The sequence below is a fragment of the Strix aluco genome, chromosome 19 (genome assembly GCF_031877795.1).
Source record: "Strix aluco isolate bStrAlu1 chromosome 19, bStrAlu1.hap1, whole genome shotgun sequence".
Lineage (NCBI taxonomy): Eukaryota > Metazoa > Chordata > Aves > Strigiformes > Strigidae > Strix > Strix aluco.
Window position 1 is genome coordinate 3244306 of NC_133949.1, and position 19366 is coordinate 3263671.

At 54.7% G+C, this 19366-nt stretch overlaps 2 protein-coding genes across 4 annotated transcripts; one reads left to right on the forward strand and one right to left on the reverse strand.

The window, feature by feature from the left end:
• The first annotated feature begins 216 nt into the window (after positions 1–216).
• On the forward strand, positions 217–5910 carry LOC141932308 (uncharacterized). Its single transcript, XM_074845707.1, has 9 exons — positions 217–422; positions 611–771; positions 1208–1296; positions 1533–2024; positions 2722–2874; positions 3784–3960; positions 4313–4545; positions 5185–5291; positions 5751–5910. The coding sequence occupies exons 1-9, from the start codon at positions 217–219 to the stop codon at positions 5885–5887; spliced, it is 1755 nt and encodes a 584-aa protein (XP_074701808.1). The 3' UTR covers positions 5888–5910.
• Positions 5911–9614: 3704 nt separating this feature from the next.
• On the reverse strand, positions 9615–19106 carry LOC141932075 (transmembrane protein 209-like). 3 transcript variants are annotated; one of them, XM_074845067.1, is made up of 11 exons: positions 18795–19106; positions 18488–18643; positions 17904–18059; positions 15684–15823; positions 15510–15568; positions 14624–14755; positions 13407–13644; positions 12850–13054; positions 12604–12718; positions 12415–12512; positions 9615–10299 (listed from the first exon to the last, which is right to left on the reverse strand). In XM_074845067.1, the coding sequence occupies exons 4-8, from the start codon at positions 15818–15820 to the stop codon at positions 12979–12981; spliced, it is 642 nt and encodes a 213-aa protein (XP_074701168.1). In that variant the 5' UTR covers positions 15821–15823; positions 17904–18059; positions 18488–18643; positions 18795–19106; the 3' UTR covers positions 9615–10299; positions 12415–12512; positions 12604–12718; positions 12850–12978. The 3 variants fall into 3 exon arrangements, with proteins under 3 accessions (XP_074701168.1, XP_074701169.1, XP_074701170.1); XM_074845068.1 differs by lacking the exons at positions 9615–10299; positions 17904–18059; positions 18795–19106 and having other exon boundaries at positions 11660–12718; XM_074845069.1 differs by lacking the exons at positions 9615–10299; positions 17904–18059; positions 18488–18643; positions 18795–19106 and adding an exon at positions 16018–16653 and having other exon boundaries at positions 11660–12718.
• Between the last annotated feature and the right edge of the window lie 260 nt (positions 19107–19366).

Sequence of the window (19366 nt, forward strand, 5' to 3'; positions counted from 1 at the left end):
GGTGCAGGTGCTGGTGGAGCTGGTGCTGGTGGTGCCGGTGCTGCCATCGCTGCTGGTGGTGGCTCAGCCCGCAGGCAGCTGCCCGTGCCCTGCCACTCCTTGGGGTTGGCTCCTCTGTTGGCAGCCGGCACCCGGCAGTGCCCACTAAGTCCTGCCTGGCAGCGCTCCCCAGGGAGAGGCAAGGGGAGGCGGTTCAGTGCCCATCCCCGCCGGGCCATGAAGAGGATCTGGCGGTGGCTGTGCAGGAGGGCCAGGAGCAGGGGGGCAGGGGAGGGTCCCGAGTCCTGCAGGAGCAGCGGTGGCCATGAGCTCCAGCCGGAGGGCCGGGACGAGCTGCACCGTGCAGCCACCACCGGCAACTTGGCCCCAGCGCGGCCGCTGGTGGAGGAGCGCGACACCCACTGCCGGGACAAGGCCGACAGGTAACGGGGCGCAGGCAGGCGGGCGCTGCCTGGGAAGCTCCGGGGCTCTTTTCCTCCCCTGGGGCTTAGCTTTGTGCCTGTGGGTGTTCGTCCTCGAGGGAGGTCACTACGGAAAGGGCGGGCAACAACAGGCCCTTCTCCTTGCCGTGAGCTGTGCCTACGACTGGCTCTGCTCTTTGTCTCTCCAGGCGCAGGCGCAGTGGCAGCGCGCGGCCTGTGGACCCCAGCAAGCGGGAAAACAAGGGACAAGCTGCTCCAGGCCAAGGCAAAGGGGTGTCAGCATCCAGCGCTCCCCGTGGGGCAGCAGCTGCTGCAGCGAGGCAGCGTGCACCCGCCCTGCGGAGAGCAGGTAGGACTCTCCGGTGTGGAGGAGGGATGGGGAGAAGGCCTGTCGCCTGCCCTTCTGGCGGCTTGCCGTGGAGACGGGCCGTTTGGAAAGGATGATGTGGTGTGGCTGATGATCCAGGAAAAAATGCACTGCCAGGCCTTGTCCCTGGAAAGCAGAATTCCCGAGACGCTCATTCCTTCGGGGCTCGTTTCTGATCACCTTGAGCCATCCCGTCATCCCCCTGGCACACGGAAAAGGCGTGTGCGCTAGAGGAGACGAATTCCCCCGCAGGAGAAGAGACGTGTCTGGAATCTGCATTTTGACAAGTCCCCCTGGGTTTGGGGTGTGTGGCTGTGCTAGGATTGTCTCTGCAAGCACGATGATTGGGAAAGCACTGTAGGCATCAAGGAGCTGCGTTAGCTCACTCTGGTTTCAAAAACATGTGTTTTTAATGTAGATGAGCCTGCCGCCAACTTGGAGTCGGCCGTCCGTACGTCGCCATCAGAGGAAGAAGGCGTCAAGGAGAGCAAGAGCTTTGGGCAGGAGGTATGCCAAACCAAAGATTTTCAATTCGAGTCCTCCTTTTAGGATTACGTTCCATGCTAATGCAAAGCAAGACTTTTCCATGAAAAATGTCTAAGGCAGAGTTATTGAAAACTCTTTGATAATCTGCTGTCAAGCTGCTGGCAGTCCTCGCCTGGTTGTATGAAATGCTGCTGCTACCTCCTGGTTTGAGCTGATTTCCTAAGTGCTGTGCATTTGTGTTCTTCAACTTTGAACAGGCAGAAGATGTCAGAGCCCAAATACCGACGGTGGGGTCAGATTCATCCCCTTCCCACCTGAGCCCTGGGAGACATGAGCCATCTGAAAGGGTCGATGGGCAGGTGTTTCAGAGAGAAGGTCACCAATGCCTTCGAGTGCAAGAAAAGCTCCATGAGAACATCGCTGAGATGCGAGAAGGAAACAAGAGCTTGTCTCAGCAGCTGAGCAAAGCCGAAAGAAAAGCTGATGGGCTGGAAAAGGAAGTGGAGCAACTGAAAAGTGCCCTCTTGGAAAAGACATCGGCTTTAGACTGGACGGAAAGAGAATTACAGAAGGCCAAGAGGCAGACACTGGACTGGTGTGGTGTATGCCTTCTTAAAGATCAGAAGAGAGCAGATGCCACCAAGAAGGCAGAAGAGCTGCAGCAACAACTGGCCCAGCTCCAAAGTGAAAACTTTTTGCTGCGTCAGCAGCTGGGAGACGTGCAGAACAACAACTGCCTGGAACAAATGGTGAGTGGTGGTGCCTCTACGTGCGAGGCCGACAAGGTAGAAAAAGAGGTGAGGTGAGCGCTGACCAAGACTGACTTAAAGGAGAGCAGTTCCCAAGGCTGTCTGGCGCTTCTAAAAGTCAGCAGGTGTACGGTCCGTGCGCGGGAGTCCTTCGCTCAGCTTGGTTCTGTTTTGCGCTGGGTTTGTTGGAATCGCGGAAGGTTCTGACAAGCCTTGAGATGTTTATAGACACACACGTACGTAGAAACGCTGAGGCCCGCGTTGGGTTTCGTTTGTGGAGCAGAACAATGGCGGGAAGGATGATACACAGAGCTGGCTCTAGGAAGCCTTGGCTCGGGTCGCTGGAGAAAGGGCTGCAGTCCAACGACAGCTCCCGCGTTGGCATCCCGTTAGATTTTAGCATTAACTTAAGGAACAAGCCAAACCCCACAAAGGCACAGTGTCGGCATCTTCCGAGGAGAATGTGCTGGGAGACAGAAATCTTCCCCAGGAGATGACATTTCTGTAGTTGTCTTCACTAGCCAGGGGGGGCTGGAGACCATCAGCTGTGCAGATGCCCTCTTCTGCCCGTGGATGCGATGGCTTTGCTTTGCGATGCACTTAGAAAAGTGATCTCGGCCTGTGAACTAGTAACTGAAAGTCAACATACGGACTTGGGCTTCTTTTAATTTGTACTCCTGTGCCGTTGTTTCCCTAGAGAACAGAGGCACGGCTGCAAGGAGAGCTCGCTGATGCTGTCAGAAAGCAGCACACAGCAGAAACTGCACTGAACGCTTCGACGCACCAGTGCAATCGCCTGAAGGCAGAGAACTCCCGCTTGCAGGAGGACCTGGACAAGGCTAAGGCCAAGGTATGCAAAGGCTGTCAACATGTTCGTGTCTTTGAAGCTGTTCTTTTCCTTCAGCAGACAATATTCTGGGAACAAATACAGGAGAGATTTGTCTGCGCACGTCACGAGCGTCAGACTAGAGGGTGCTTTTAGCTCCTTCCTCCTGCCCTCTCGCCTTGCAAAGCTGATCCGCCTCTTCAGGGGGCTTGTTTCGAGGCTGAGGGGCAAAGCAGTGGCTTGGGGGCAGCATCCGGGTGGGGAAGAACAAAGCAGCTGTGCTCTTCCGAGTCTCGCTTCTGTTCCCACACTGTCCAAAAGTTGTGGCCGTGAGATGAAACCACAAGCCACGTGCCCCCGAATGTCTCTGGCCTTGGTTGTTTTCCCTGCAAGGTTTCCCCTCTGTCGATCTCTGCACAAAGATGGTGTCTAGTTCCCTGGCAGTGGTGGTTGGGGGCAAGGAAAGTGACCTTGGTTTGCCGTTGTCTCATAAGCCAGGCTTCGCCCTGCCTCTAAGTAAGGCCTTGAAGCTCTTGTCCCTCCCCCCGCACTGTCCTCCCCAGCCATTAGCACAGGGGTGTGCGTGGGAGAAGGAACGGGGCACCGTGGTGGAAGCAAAATGAAAGGCAGCGACCGCGGTGAAATGCAAAAGAGCATCTCCAGAGGCACGGACGTGCTATGATGCTGCAGGAGGAGTGGAGCGCCTTTGCCACGGAGCCTTTCTGGAAAGGAGGGATGGGTGGAAGCTGGAGCAGTCTTGTTGGCAAGGGCTTGAAAGGCACACTTACTTTCAGAAATCCAAGCGCCTTTTCCCTGGGTTGAAATACAAACTCAGGGCACTGACAGCCATGATCTCGATGCATCCGTTGGATGGAGTTTCACCGAGATTTGAGACCCCTCTGCTCAAGGCAGATTGTTTTTCCCCACATACAGGCGTGCGAACTCTCCGCACAGCTGGAGCTGCAGTCCCAAATATCTCTGAAGCTCGAAGCTCTAAATAAGGAGATGGGACAGATGGTGACAAGTCTGTCAGCTCGCTTGGCGACTCCTGGCGCGGGTCACACCACAACAGCGCCGGAAGAGAAGCAATATCTGAGTCTACTCTTGGAGGTCAGTTCATGTTCCATTTGTATCTGTCGTCGGCGTTGCGTCCATCTGTGGTTGCGGTCACGACTTTTAGGTGTTTTGTCTTGGGCACGTGGTTCTCTTTGTTAGTGCTGTGGGTTTGGCTTTCCCGTAGGGAAGCCGGGGAGCTGCAAAAGGCTGCGCCAGAGTCTGTGTGTCGTGTGTCGTGGGACCAGTGCGTGTGAAAAACACGCAGCCGTTTTGCTGCTCCTCGTCCAGGCAGCGTTTAGGCTGTTTAAGAGCTTTTCTGTAAAAGTGGCGGAAAGAGCAGGTTTGTTGAGAGGGGTGGGCATTGTCTTTGTCTTCCTGTTTCTTGAAGTTGCATCTTCTCTTGTAGGTACAGGCAGCCGCTGAAGCCAGAGTAGAAGAGATCAACACCGCTGTCGCCTCTTGGAGGAACGAGCTGGAGCAGATCATTAGAGCTCAGGCTCTCGAGCTGGAGAGAGCAAAGGACAAGCAGGAGTCGACCGCCCTGCTCCTGGCCTGCGCACAGGCAGAATTAAAGAGCTCCGACAAGCGTTTCTTGGTGATGGAGGACATTGCAAGAGTTCTCAGAAACAAATTAAATAAGTAAGTCCCAACGTTTTCTTTTTTTCCCCACGTAACACAATAGGACCCTTTTCATCGCGGCTTTCCCAACCCACGTCCCTTTCTTGGATCTGGTCAGCATGATGTGCGCACTTCTCCAGAGCCCGCCGTGGGCTCTCCCATGGCAGAGGCCTGGTTTTGTTGCTCTTGACGGACCCTGAAGTAACCAAGCTGACCAGGCCTGTCTGGAGGGTGTTCTAGTTAGTTTTCTTTCAACAGTTTTCTGTAGCCACCTCCTCTCCCTGCACGTGCGGTGCAAAAGAGGAGCTCCCTTTCCCTTCTGGTGTTACCCTCCAGCTGAGGAGAGACACATGGGAAAAGGCAGAGGGGACAGAAGAGGAGCCTGTGAGGCAAAAATAATCTATTTGCTGTCCGTTATAACGGTGCACCTTCAGTGTGTGTTTACCGTGGGAGGAGGGAAAGAGCCCGGAGTCCTTACTACCTTCTGGGAAAGCTCTGACAAAGACCTAACACAGACTGCTTGGAAGCCCGAGCAGCAGCACGTGTGGGTGGCTCGGAAGCCTGTGTTCCTCAGCCCAACAGTGCAGTGTCACACCTGGGGAACCACTTGGTGCCACTATGAGCAACAGCCGTTCTTGCACGCTCCTGCATTTCTCACAGGGCTAATGAGAGGCTAGCAGAAGCCAGGAGGAGCAACGGCGACACTGCAGTCAGAAAGCGGAGTGTGAGCAAGACCAGGGGACCGAGCGTAAACCCATCGGGCTCAGGTAAGCGGCTCCAGATGTGATTCTTCAGTGCTCAGGTGGGTTAGGGATTACGGTTGGGTTTTGCCTGGGATACTGAAAGAGCGGAAGCCTTTTCCATGTAATTCCTGGTCACGTGGAACCAGGAGAGAGAAGTTGCTTGCTTATCCCGCAGAGCATGAAGCAGGTCTTGTTAGGTGGAAACCCAAAACAGGGAGCGGGCTCTCCAGAGAAGAATTTCATAACAATGGTTCCTCTGGAGATTCTTTTGCGGGCTTTAGAAAGCTAGTTGCCTGATGGTCAGACATGGAAAATCTTATTTCTTCTGTTGCGTGTGTCCCTTTCATTCTTTCTGGTTTCCTCTGGTGGCCTTAAATCTCTCCAGACCTTCACAGCGTCCTGTCGCAGTTGATAGTTGTCCATTGACTTTGTGGGCTCGCCCTGCTGTAGAACTAACATTGGATCTTGCTTTTTCTCTCCCAGCCACCAGTGAACGTCAAACCAGATCTGGTGGGGATTGTCCCCCGACATCTGCTCTTCCGCCAAATGTCGGCGAAGCCTGGGATATCCCTTCTGGGGCAGCACCGCCCGATAGCGACATGTTGAAGGAGAGTTATTAAAGTGGTAGAAAACACTCAGGAAAGTTGGTGAAAATTCTTTGTCTACCCCGTTCTGGAGAGGACCTGAAATCTCTCTTCATTGCTTTAGGACTTCTCCTAGTAATGTCGTCACTACCTACTTGAAAAACCAGGAGAGGGTAGTACACACACCAGCCCGTGGGCCAGTGCCAGCGCCGGGTAGCCCAGGCACAGCCCCGCCATGGCACCGGCACGCTGCTGCGAACGGATAGTCACCTTTAGGGTTTGCCCACCCCAAAACACCCGCCCCAGGGGAGCGGAGGCACCCATGGGTGCCATCCCCACCATAATGGGGGGCTCCCGGGGTGCCAACGCCTGGGAAAAGGGTGTCACCGTGTCCAAGATGGGCTCACCCAGTGTCCGGCGTCCGCCCAGCACCATGGGCGCCAGCGGCGTGGCACGGGGCCACCGAGCAGGGCTGAGCTCTCCCCCGCGCCGGCCTCGCATGCACCCAGCACCCGGCGGGATTTGGGGACCTGGAGGAGATGTGGGGGGGTGTCAGGGTGCGGCATGGGACACCTCAATTTATCCCCCAGTGGGGTCCCGATTCGGAGCGTGCCGTTCCCTCCACTTTCTGGATCGCTTTGCCGAAGGGCCAGAGGAAATACCCGGCCAGGTCCCAGCAGAGCCGCCCTGCGGGGACACGAGCATCAGCTCTGTTGGGGACACACATGTCCCCTCCAGGGCCACCCTGCAGAGACCCGGGAGACCCCAGCACCCATCAGAGCAATCGTTTTGGGCTCAGCCAGCCCTTCGTGGGGGTGCCAAATGCAGGACTCACCATAAGGAGCCCCCACAACGGTGACAAACACCACGGCAGCCACGAGGACATAGAGGAGCGAGAGCCACCAGCCGAAGAGCAGCAGGTAGAGGACATTCCCACACGTCACCATGGACCCTGGGGGAGGGGAAGCACCGGATGGGACCCTTGTCACCTGCAACGGCCCAAATCCATGCCGTCACCGCACAGGGTTGTCCCCAAGGCCAGCCACCTCCGGAGCCCTGGATGACATTGAGGTCAGAGTAGAGCTCCTTGACGATCTCTGATCGGTCCTCCCCGGGCCGCGCTGTCACGTGGCTCTTCCATTTCTTGAAGCCAAACTGCAGAGATTTTTAAAATATTTTTTTTTTAGAGGGTGGCGGGAAGAAAAAGAAAACGTATTACAGCCATCCAGGAGCACCTGTGGGTGCCCCCACCCATGCCACAGCCACCCACATTATAGTTGTTGGAGAGCTTGTTGGCCTCCACGGCGTTTTCGGCCGTCAGGGTGCTGCAGGCAGCAGGACAGGGGGGACACAGCTGCAGGCGAGACAGAGGGTGACGAGGGTGTAGGACCCTTCCCCCCAGCACCCCGTGCCCAGCACAGCCCACGGTTGACCTTCCCTGGGGGGACACGGGGACGGTGCAGGTGACAGCCCAGGTCACCCAGGTCACCCTGCACGTTGTTGATGGCGGCGCAGTGCCGGTCACAGAGGGAGCCCCGGCGGGGGCCATCGCTGTCACCCTGGGGCTCGGTGGCCTCGGGGGCATCTGCGGGGGGGGGTGGGGGTGGGGGCTGGAGTCACACTGGGGCCATATCCTGCCCGGGCTCAGCACCACAGGACACCCAGGGGCTGCTGTGCTGGGATGTCACCCTGGTCCCCAAACCCCACAGGGGACACACAGAGCCCCCCGGGTGGTGCTCAGGAGGGGGGAACCCACCAGCCCCCAGGATGAGGAAGGGGAGGGGAATCCCCCCAGTGCCCAATGTGATGCTCAGGAGGTGGAACGCCGCTGGTACTCAGGATGGGGAGGACCCCCTCAATGCCCGGTATAATTGTCAGGAACGGGGGAACCCCCCAGGTGTGTCCCCCCACCTCACCGGGTGCATCCTGCGTGCAGCAGCGGCGGCGGGGGAGGCTGGACTCCCCCTCGCTGGCCATGGCGGGGTCTGTGCGTCCGTCGGTCCCTGGGTCCGTTCCCGGGAGGTGCGGGGCATGCGCGGGGCGCGACCCCCCAAAACCGCCCCCCCTTCCCACCGGGAGGGGCTGGAGCTGACCCGCCTCCGCTGGGGCCTGGGGTGCACCTAATAACGGGGTGCGCGGTGTATCGGGGTGAGGGGGGCTGGGGTGTACGGGAACCGGGTACACAGGGACGGGGGTGCGCGGGGATCCGGGCGGGGGGGGCCGCGGTGTATCGGGGTGCGCAAGGATGTGGGCTGCGCTTGGACAGCGGGCGTGGTATATCGGGGTGCAGGGGAACCGAGGTGCACGCTGTGTGGGGGTGCACAGGGTCGGGGATGCACGGGAATCGGGGTGCGCAGGGCTGCGTCACGCGGGAAGCGGGGGGTGCGGTGTATCGGGGTGCATGGGAACTGGGGTGCGTGGTGTATTGGGGTGTGCGGGGCTGGGGTGTAGAAGCATCTGGGGTGCACAGGGAGCGGGGTGCAGGGTTTACCCGGGTGCACAGTGCACCGTAGCGCACGGGGAGTGGGGTGCACAGTATGTTGGGGTACACGGGGAGTGGGGTGTGTTGGGGTTCACAGGGAGTGGGGTGCACGGTGTATTGGGGTACAGGGACTGGAGTGAACGGTGTGTTGGGGTGCAGAGGGCCTGGGGTGCACAGTGTATGGGGGTGCACAATGTATTGGGGTACACGGGGACTCGGGTGCACAGTATGTTGGGGTACACGGGGAGTGGGGTGCACATTGTATTGGGGTACACAGACTGGGGTGAACGGTGTGTTGGGGTATAGAGGGACTGGGGTGCACAATGTATGGGGGTACATGGTGTGTTGAGGTACACAGGGACTGGGGTGCAGAGTGTATTGGGGTGCACAGGGAGTGGGGTGCACAATATGTTGGGGTACATGGTATATTGGGGTACACGGGGAGTGGAGTGTGTAGTGTATGGGGGTACACAACGAGCGGGGTGTATTGGGGTACAGGGACTGGGGTGCACGGTCTATTGGGGTGCCCAGGGAGTGGGGTGCACAGTATATTGGGGTACAGAGTGTATTGGGGTATCCATGGAGTGGGATACGCGGTATATTGGGGTACACAGTGTATTGGGGTACACGGTGTATTGGGGCATTCAGGGAGCGGGGTAGACGGTATATTGGGGTACACAGTGTGTTGGGGTACCCAGTGAGCAGAGTGCGTGGTATATTGGGGTACCCAGTGTATTGGGGTACCCTGGGAGTGAGGTACACGGTATATTGGGGTACACAGGGAGAGGGATACACAGTATATTGGGGTACACAGTGTGTTGGGGTACCCAGGGAGCAGGGTATATTGTATACTGGGGTACCCAGGGAGTTGGGTACACGGTATATTGGGGTACCCATTATATTGGGGTACACAGGGAGAGGGATACACAGTATATTGGGGTACACAGTGTATTGGGGTACCCCGTACATTGAGGTACGCGGGGTGTGTGGTTTACGGGGGTGCCTGGGGACCAGGCGCAGGGTATTATCGGGGTGCAGAGTTATGGGGGTGCGCAGGGACCTGGGCCCCGGGGCTGCTTCTAGAGAAACACCCAGATTTAGGGCCAAAAAAAGAGAATTTCTGCCCATCAAGAGCCTTTCGCAGGCAAGTAACGGGGCTGGGGTGGGGGCGAAGGCAGGAGGCGGGGGGTCAAGCCCAGCTAAACCCGGTTCTTCCAAGTCCCCCCTCGGTACGGTGACGGATTTAGGGGTGCTGAACCCCAAGAAAAACCCAAATGAGCGTTTGCTAAAACAAACTCCTTTAATACAGGAATAGCCCTGCGGCTGCCGGGGGAGACAAGAATCACCAGTAACGGCCGGTTCACACCAAGAACCAGCAGCTCCCCCGGCCCCACAGAGATAAAATACAGTACAAAAAATATATTTTCTCATCCCAAAACACGTGGGGTTCCCCGCCCCCGCTGGAGTTCTCACAGCTTTTATGTACAAATGGGGGGTTTTTGGCAGTTTACGACTCAGAGACCCTCAGCATAGGGGAGGGGGGGGCTTATGGATTTTTACTTCCCTTAATATTTTTTTTTTTTAAACCATACAATTCTAAAGCCTTCATTTGCCAGAATTTACAAGAGATTCTCCTCTCCCATACATAAAATAGAAAAATATTTTTTGGGCAAATATTGAACAATTCTTCTTTGAAACAAACTCCAGTGGGTTTTTTGCCCCAAAAAGCCTGCGGGTTTATGGAGCCCGGGCTCCTGCCGAGGTGCTGCAGCTGCGTGTCAGTCCGTGAGGCTCCCAAAATCAGAGGTTATGAGCCAAAAAAACAGTGAAAAAAATCACTGGAAAGGTAAAGGAAGGGCAGAGCTGTGGTTGTGCTGGAGGCACGGGCCAGGGCAGAGCTCGCAAGGCTGCCAGAGGTGGATGGTGGGCTTCTTTTGAACAAAAAATTTAAAAAATTTAAAGACCCCTGAAAAATAAAAAAAATAAAAACCAAAATAAAATAAAACCCCAAAAAACCCCAAAAATCTCAAAATCCCCAAACCTCCAAACCCAAAAAAACGCAAAAATGCCTCCAAAACACCAAAAAACACCCAAAAAACTCAGAAACACCAAAAAAATCAAAAAAACCCCAAATCCCCCCAAAATCAAAACACCCCAAAACCCCAAAACCCCCCAAACACCCCCAAACCCTCCAAAAACTCCCAACCCCCCCAACCCCCTAAACCGCAAAAAGAACCACAAAAAGAACCGCAAAAAAACGCAAAAAAAGGCGAAAAAACCCGCGAAAAAAACCCGCAAAAACAAAAGAAAAAAAAAACGCAAAAAAATCCGCAAAACCCCCTGCCAAAAAACTGCAAAAACCTGCAAAAAATGCAAAAAGCCCGCAAAAACCCTCCCAAACACCTGCAAAAAAACCTGCAAAAAATCCTCCAACCTCGGCAAAAAATGGGATTTTCAGGCGGAGGAAGCGGCCGTTGGGAAAGCCACCGCAAAATGGCCTCACGGGGGGGCTGGCGGCGTTTTTGCCTCATCCTTGGCTTTTTGCAGAGAGAGAAATACCAGAAAAAAGACCAAACGTGGGTTTTGGCTGGGTTACCATCTCTAAACACTTGACGTGCTGCAGGTTTTGGAAAGCAGAGCAGGATCGGTCGAAAATTAAAATTCACTGGAGAATTTTGCCAGTTTGAGGGCGGAAGCTGCGCTGGGGCTGTGCGTGTGGTGGGGTTTGGGGGTTTTGGGGTTTTGGTGGGTTTTGGGCTTTGGTGTTCTTGGGGTTTTGGGCTTTTTGTATTTTTGAGGTTTTGGTGGTTTGGTTTTTGGGGGGTTTTGGTGGGTTTGGGGGGTTTTGGGTGGTTTGGGGGGGTTTTGGGGGGGTTTGGGGGTTTTTGGAGTTTTTAGGATTTTTTGGAGGGTTTGGTTTTCTTTTGGTTTTTGGGGTTTTAGCGTTTTGGGGGTTTTGGGCTTATTTTGGTTTTTGAGTTTTGGTTTTTTTGGAGGGGGGGTGTTTCAGGATCTTTTGGCGGTTTTGGGGATTTTTGGATGTTGGGGTTTTTTGGGGTTTTGGTGATTGTTTGGGGAACGTAAAAAGGCCTCAGACCAAAGCCTGACCCACAGGCCTCGAACCAAAGCCTAAACCACCAGAGCCTGACCCACAGGCCTCGCACCAGAGTTGACTTCTGAGTGAACCTCCCGACCAGCACCCTATCCGCATGAAATACGACCAGATTCCCTCTGAAAACTAGATAAAGAATCTCTATTTTTGGACCCTAAGGCAGCTGTTTCCTACAAGACAGGAACTCCTCGGATGCGCCCTGGATCCTGGCCAGACCCGGGATGTGCCCGAGTGAAGCCGATCTACCAGATGTTTCCACGCCCCTTTTTTTTTTTATTTTAATATGATTTGTTTGTTAAACTGTATAAAAGCAGGACCCTCAAACAAAACTGAGCCCGGGAAGAAGGGAGGGGTGAGGGGAGGTGTTTTTTAACGCTTCTCTCTGTCCCAGTCTGCCTGTTAAGTGTTGGTTTTGTGAGTGTTTGAATCAAAGCGATGTTCTTGCTTTCCTTCCCCTAACGAGTCTGGGTTTTGCCTGTTTTAATGGGTGAGGAAACCCCTCCCTGTCCTCATCTCAATTCCTGAGACTTTTTGTTTAAATTTTGTTCCTTCCCAGCGCTGAGGGGGAAGGAGCGAGTGAAGGGCTGCGTGGGGCTTAGTTACCCTCTGGGCCTAAACCAGGACAGAAGCTTCTCCCCAGGATTCTTAGGGACAAGCCCCGGGTGACAACACACATCGAGGATTACCTGATGTGGTATTTTAAAATAAATTGTTAGAAAATAAAGAGGAAGCTACTGCCTAGGTACGTATGGATCTTAAACAGATACTAAAAGTACTGTCTAGGAGCAGACTAAGTACAACATCATGGTCAAAGGCCAAGCTAAGGTTTACTGCCTGCACTGAGCCAGCCTGAGTGTCAACAGTCAATAAATGTGGCTAGAATTGAAAAAAAAAAAAAAAAACAAAACAACAAATCAGACCCAAATCAGATTTCCTGACAGCCGGAGGACACCGCTACCACCACCGTACCTTGGGCAGGTTGTAGACGTGGCGCTGGTAGATCAGCTCGTAGTGGGGCGGATTGATGCTGCTCTGGTAGATGCAAAATCCGTTTTCATTCGAAGTGTCTGCACATGAAAAGTTCCAAAGGTGTCGGGGATTTCAAGGGTGCTGACGTGATCCCAGAGGCCAAGGGCAGCTCAATGTGAGCGCCGGTACCTGGTTTATCCGGTGTCTGAATGAAGTGTTGGGAAGTGAAGGTTTTGCCCTCGGGATATCTGGGGTGAGGCGGCAGCCTGGAGTCGAGGTAAGTGCAGAACACGTGCACGAGGATCTGGAAAAAATTAAAACAAATCTCACTTGGAATCCTTTGCGACTTGTCTCACCCATAAAAGCCAGTCTCTGATAAACCCAACCCCTTCTCCCGACCAAGCCTTTCCGATCGAATCAGTTTGGTTTCTTTACCTAGTTGAACTCTCTGCTGCTTCTGTTCTTCGTTCCGAAGGAAGGTGTGCAGTGCCTTGAGGTCTGTCATATAATCTTCTTCGCCCGTAGGAGAATTACACAGACCGGGGGAAGAGCGGTAACGAGACCTTAAGCTGCTGCTTTCCACTGGCCCAACGCTAGTGGGGGACAGTGACCCGCTAGGAGAGGAGCTGCAGCTGGAAACCTTGGGCAAATTAAAAAAAACGCTTGTATCATATAAAGAAGACAGAATTCCACCTTGATTTGTACACGACATGAATATAAAAGACTCTTGTTTGGGGTTTGGGTTGGTTTCTTTTGGTCTCCTTTGCGCTTACAGTTTGATTTCTTGTTTTTGCTTTGTTCCAAAACAAACCAGCTGCTCCAACCCAATGAGGGAAAAAGGACAAATCCCGATACGACAAACTGAGATCTGCTTTGCCAAAGGAGCAAAGACACACACAGACAACTCTCCGCTGGCTGCTGCTCCCCTTCAGCAGCACAGGGCACCAAACAAAGACCCCAACTGTCCCCTCGGGAGCTGGCCTGGTCCTTACCCGACTGAGCTGCTGCCTGGGGAATAGGTTCCAGCACTGCCGTAAGCAGCGCTGGTGCTTGACAGAGCCCGTCGTTGAGGGCTGTACCCTGGGGTACAACCGGTAGTAAACTTTGGACTGGCGCTAGGGCAGCGGGACGGGCTGGAACTCAGCACACTCTGGCCCTGGATCGGAGGAGAAGGTGCCCAAGACGGGGCTTTCTTTGCCGCCAGCTCACGCGCTGGAGTTGTTTGTACCGCTGCAAGGAGGAAAAACAGAATCAGCATTGTGGATGCAGCAGCCCCAAACTCTCCTCCCCCCTTTAAACGCAGACACAACGCTATCTTAAGGCAATTTAAAGAAGATGCTAGAAGGGACGCTAGAAAAACTAGTGTCCCTACAGAACTCAGCAGTCAAGCCACTGACAGAAAAAAAGAGAAGACTGAGACACAGGACCACAGCTCAGCACGAATCCTGCAGCTTCAGATTTCAGTTCAGTGTTACCAGGCACCTTGCGTAACCCAGGGGGGTTCTCTATTCCATCAGCTCCTCCACCTGCCTACTCTGGGCATCTTTAGGCATTGAATGTCTTAATTTATCTCTGCAAATAAACACAGGAGATGCTTGAACCTTGTTGTTGCAGCATTACAACCATCTGCTGCCCATTTCCTGGGGGCAGACTAGCAGAGTGCAATACTACCGTGCTAGCATTTTGCTTTTGGTCTATTTACCTTGTCAGGCTCTTTTCAGAACTTTGCTTTGATCTTCAAAAGCTTTCTGAGCGTCCACTCTCTAGGCTCATTTTCCGTCTTCACACGAAGGTCTGTCTGTCCCTCTCATTTGGTTCTCGTTACCCAGCGTGACAGCAGTAGGACATCAAAACAAAATATAAACCTGCGCTCTCTGCCTTGCTCCTAGTTCCATGGATAAGTCACAGATTCCTTGTCACACCTCACAGTGTTCAAGTCTCTCTCTGTCCTTCAGCAGCCGCTCTCATCCTGCCCTTTTTCACCGTCTGTGTGTTTGTTTCCCCTCCAGTTCTCCCCACAAACACTCATCAAATTATCACTTGACGTTGTGAGTTTTAATAGGCTGCGGGTAATTCAGTTCACCGCTCCTGTCAGATGAGGCCATTCAGAACTCACTCCACTAAAGAATCCCACCGCTGAGAGAGACACCATCTTGAAACAAAAAAAAAAGAATTAAAAAAGATTGCCGGAGATATTTATTGCACCCACCTGCATTCTGCAACCCCAGCAGGGTCTGCTGGCGAGGACTCACGACCAAGCTGGTCGGTGCCACCGTGTATTTGAAGTCCACCCAGAAATCAAATAAGGCATTCAGGCTGAACAGAGATGCAAGTGCACGTTCTAGAAGAAACAGAGAAGTTTTTACTGCAGCTTGAGCATGGGAATAACAAAAGTGGATTGTTTGCAAACATGGGCATATGCCTATTAAAAACAGGTCATTGTTAGTGCTGTCAATAAGTACCAATTTGGGCAATACCTAAGATTTCTTCACCTTTTTATGTAAGAACCATTGGAGATAATTTTCCTTTCTATATTGAGATCAATTTATACTGCTACAATTGAATATTTAAAGACAGACAGTCATTTTCCAAATCGACTACAATTAAGTTTCACAGTCTTTCTCAAAAACCGTCTTCTGTCAAATCATCTGTCACTCATCTCATGATTTTTCTCCTCCTCTTGCTTCATCCTCTAATCATATTTGATACAGCTGGCTTAGAGTCTGCTCCTCCCAAACAAACTCGAATTCTTGTGAAATGCCATCCACGCCCACGGTACGACACAGCAGTAAAATCTGCCGTGTTCCCCAAAGCCTTACTCCACACATTAAACAGATTTAATGCACCAAATAAGTTCTTCCTACCTAAGAAAGCTGTTAACACTCCTTACCTGTCACTAAAACGGAAGAAATTCCAAGTTTCAAGGGAGATAGCAGAAAGCAAACCAAAGTTTTGGTTTAAATTTAAAACTAACAAAAAAACCCAATTAAAAAAAAAAAAAGCTGGTTTAAGGACCACCTCTCCAGCAATAAAACTGAACAAGTGAATAAAAGAAAAGAACCCTGAAAACTAATTTAAATGCTGCAGCAACTCACCAATATACCAGAGTGGCCAGTATGTGATGTTGTAATAGGAGCTTATGAGTTTTCCAGACCTGAAAAGAAAAAAAAGAAGTTCTCATTTTGCAACCACTCAGTCCCAGGAAAGATTCAGGGAGATACAAAGGAGGAGGCTTTGCTTGTTTGACTCAGATGTAACAATTAACGCACATTTCAGTATAGATCATGCCTGCGAGAGACACATTAAGGAGCCCCCAGGCCAAGACCACTTTCCGGGCTTCAATCTCCTTCCTCATCTTGACGGCCCTGTCGATGACGGAAGTTGCTGGACTCTGTTCTGCTGCCATGATCTGTAACCACAAACACAGAGAAATGACAGAATTTGACGACTTTTGCACAGTAAGACCCTCAGTCAGCACATGAGTAAAGAAAAAAAAGCAGTAGTCTAAAACAGACTATGTAAATGGACTTTTCCTTTAGGCAGATTCATGTTTAGCATATTTATTAAAAAAAAAAAAAAACCAAACAAACAGATTCTTTTTACCAGGAAAAATAGGTAATATTTCTTCAATGAACTCTACTGTCAGCACTGTCACCTCATCACCTGACGTTTTCTTCTAGTCCCGTCACCAAAATATGCTACTCTTCCTTCCTGCCACTCACTTAAAAACTTGTCACATCATTCGTCACTAGATGGGAACATAAATAATTTGCTTTCTGGGACAAATACTTCACGTATACATTACTGCCTTCTTACTGGTACAGCGATTCAACGGTGAAATAGTGAACATCAGGATTACTGGGAGAATTCTACAAGAGCACATTGCCTGGTAGTTTTTTTGACAGGGTTTCATACGCTTTCAGCCCCAAGACTTCCCTTCCCACACTGACAAATGTAGCGACCCCGAGCTGAGATCCTCACCCCCATCCTCACACTCCCAACCTCTCTCCCTGAACCACGTCCTCCTGCAGAAGCAGAAGCTGCACTGTTAGGACACTGAAATCAAAGGGACATTGGATTCTTTTCTACTCGCTGAGGGGGGCTGGGTGTGGGGTGTTCACCTCCAGACTGAACTATGTCCTGCCATGTCCCCTGCCCTCTTCTGCTAAGGCACAGGCATGAGGGGAGGCCTCACCCTGACACCCCAGCAGGCGCTGACCCCAGGGCCACACAGGGAGGTCCCCCACACCTCCCCTTGCCCCAGATCCCCCAGCTTCCCCCACGCCATCCCCTCTGCCACACACAGCCCCAGCTCCCCACGGCACCCTCCCCCCAGCCCTGTCACACACAAACAACTGCCACAGCTTCCCCTGCCACGCACAGGGACCCTCGGAGTTCCCCCTGCACAGACCCCACTGTCACACGCAGGCAGCCTCCACAGCTGCCCCCAGCCGCCACCCCCCACACCACCCCGGGGGGTCTCCACAGCTCCCCCCACGGCCCCCCACTGTCAGAGGAGCTGCCTCATGGTTCCCCTCAACCAGACCTCACCGTTACACACCGGCAGCCCCACAGCTCACACCCCCCTCACACAGAAGAGACCCCACACCTCCCCCCATCCCGACCCCTGTCACACACTGGTGCCCCCACATCCCCCAGAGGCGGCGGCGGCCCCCCCACCCCGGGCGCGGGTTGGCGTCCTCCGGCAGCCCGGCCGCCCCCCTTAACCCCTCGCCCGCCACCAGGTTCACTATGACACCGGCCGCCCCCCCCCCCCCGCCCCCGCTTTCCTCCAGCAGCAGCTTTGCCGCCCGCGGAAGGCAGGCGGGAGCCTTTAGGACCCAGCGGCGTCCCCGCCGGCTCCGTGCCCGGCGGCACAGGAGGGTCCCGGCGGTCCCCCGGCAGCGCCCGGGGGAGGCGTGGGGGGGAGCGGCGGGCGGCGCGGTCCCAGTAATCCCCCGTGTGCCCCAGTATGTCCCAGTGCCCCCCAGTACATCTCAGCGATCCCCCCAGTGCCCCCCAGTATGTGCCAGTGACTCTCCTAGCGCTCACCAATATATCCCAGTACATCCCAGTGCCCTGCAATACATCCCAGTAACCCTCTCTGTGCCCCCCCACTATGTACCAGTGACCTTCCTACTGCTCCCCAATATATCCCAGTATGTCCCAGTGCCCCCCAGTATGTCCCAATGATCCTCTTAGCGCTCCCTAATATATCCCAGTATGTCCTAGTGTCCTACAATACATCCCAGTAACCCTCCCAATGCCCCCAGTATGTCCCAGTGACCCTCTTAGCACTCCCCAATATATCCCAGTATGTTCCAGTGTCCTGCAGTACGTCCCAGTAACCCTCTCAATGCCCCACACTATGTACCAGTGACCTTACTAATGCTCCCCAATATATTCTAGTATGTCCCACTGCCCCCCAGTATGTCCCAGTGCCCCCCCAGTCGGTCCTAACAACCTTCCCAGTGCCCCCCAGCACTCACGGCCAGCAACAGGTTCAGCTCGGCGCACAGCAGCAGGACGTCGGCGGTGACGGTGGCCACACGGGGGATTTGGGGACTCCCCACCCCGGGGGGGAAGCTCAGCCCCTTCCCTGTCTCCTCCGTGTACCCCAACAGCCACAGCACCCCCCGGCCCCCCTGCGGGGGAGGCGCACCGTCACTGGGGGGGATTTGGGCTACGGGGAGGGGGGGGAATTGGGGTGTCCTGTGGGGAATTGGGGTCCTACAGCAGAATATTGGGGTGCTGTAATGGGATACTGGGGTGATATGAGGGATACTGGGAGTACGGCGGTTGTATGGGGGAATACTGGGGTGCTATAGGGGATATTGGTGTGATACGGGGGGATTGGGGTCCTATAGCAAAATACTGGGATGCCAGAGAGGGATATTGGGGTTCTGTGGGGGATACTGGCGTGATACAGGAGATATTTGGGTCCTATAGCAAAATATTGGGGTGCTTGCGGGAGATATTGGGGTGATATTGGGGTTCTATGGGGGATATTGGGGTGATACGGGGGGATTGGGGTCCTTGAGGTTTTGGGGTGCCAGTGCGGGTTTTGGGGTACCTGCACGGCGTCGACGGTGCCGTGGCAGACGGGGTTCCCGAAGCGGATGGCGCGGCAGTGCCGGGGGGGCCAGGCTGCAGCAGGTTCCGGCCGTACTTCTCCAGGGTGCTGAGCGCCGTCCGCAGCCCCCCAAACCCTGCGGCTGCCCCCCGGCACCTGAGGGGGACAGGGAGGGTCAGGAGGAGCCCCCAAACGCCCACCGCACCCCCACATCCCCCCACTCCCCCTCCCACCACCCCCCATACCCCCTTCCCCTCTATTTTGGGTGCCCCCCCGCATTTTGGTGCCCCCCCTCCCCCCCGCGTACCAGGCAGAGGTTGTTATGCAGCAGCAGGGCCCCGTCCAGGTGCTGACACTTGTCTTGGGGGGCCAGGGGACCCCCAAAATCGGGCTCAGCTCGGCCGGCGTCACCTCCCTGGGGGTCCCGGGTCAGAGCCGCCTCCAGTGCCGCACGCAACGCCCCGGGATCGGGCGGGGGGGCCCCTCGCTGCCCCCCGGGGTTCGGGGGGGACCCCCCTGGGTCGCGGGGTGCCCCCTCGGAGCGGTCCACGATGGGCGGGCACCCCTGGGAGGACCCCGCGGTGTGGGGGGAGCCCTCAGGATCTCGGGGGGGGGGCCCTCAGAGGCCTCCGGGATGGGGGGGTACCCCCCCGGGGTGTGGGGGGAGCCCCCTCCGCCGGGACGAGGGCACTGGGCTCGACCTCTTCTGCCATCACCTGAGGGGGTGAGAAACGGGGAGAAAAAGGGAAATTTGGAGGGGGGGTGATAGAGAAAATAACGAGTTAACGGGGCAGCGGTGGCAGTAATGGGGCGCACCCCTCACCTGGGGTCCCCGAGGAGTCCTGCCCCCCAAACCCCCCTGGGGGGGGATCCCAGTGG

Bases quoted from the DNA above. Each gene is read 5' to 3' on its own strand.
- LOC141932075 (XM_074845067.1), bottom strand. From the start codon at position 15,820: ATGGCAGCAGAACAGAGTCCAGCAACTTCCGTCATCGACAGGGCCGTC. The intron at 13,645-14,623 runs GTGGGTGCAATA...TCCTCCTTGCAG, and splicing joins GCTGGGGTTGCAGAATGCAG to CGGTACAAACAACTCCAGCG. The intron at 13,055-13,406 runs GTAAGGACCAGG...AATTTGCCCAAG, and splicing joins CCAGGCAGCAGCTCAGTCGG to GTTTCCAGCTGCAGCTCCTC.
- LOC141932308 (XM_074845707.1), top strand. From the start codon at position 217: ATGAAGAGGATCTGGCGGTGGCTGTGCAGGAGGGCCAGGAGCAGGGGG. The intron at 423-610 runs GTAACGGGGCGC...TTGTCTCTCCAG, and splicing joins TGCCGGGACAAGGCCGACAG to GCGCAGGCGCAGTGGCAGCG. The intron at 2,875-3,783 runs GTATGCAAAGGC...CCCCACATACAG, and splicing joins TGGACAAGGCTAAGGCCAAG to GCGTGCGAACTCTCCGCACA.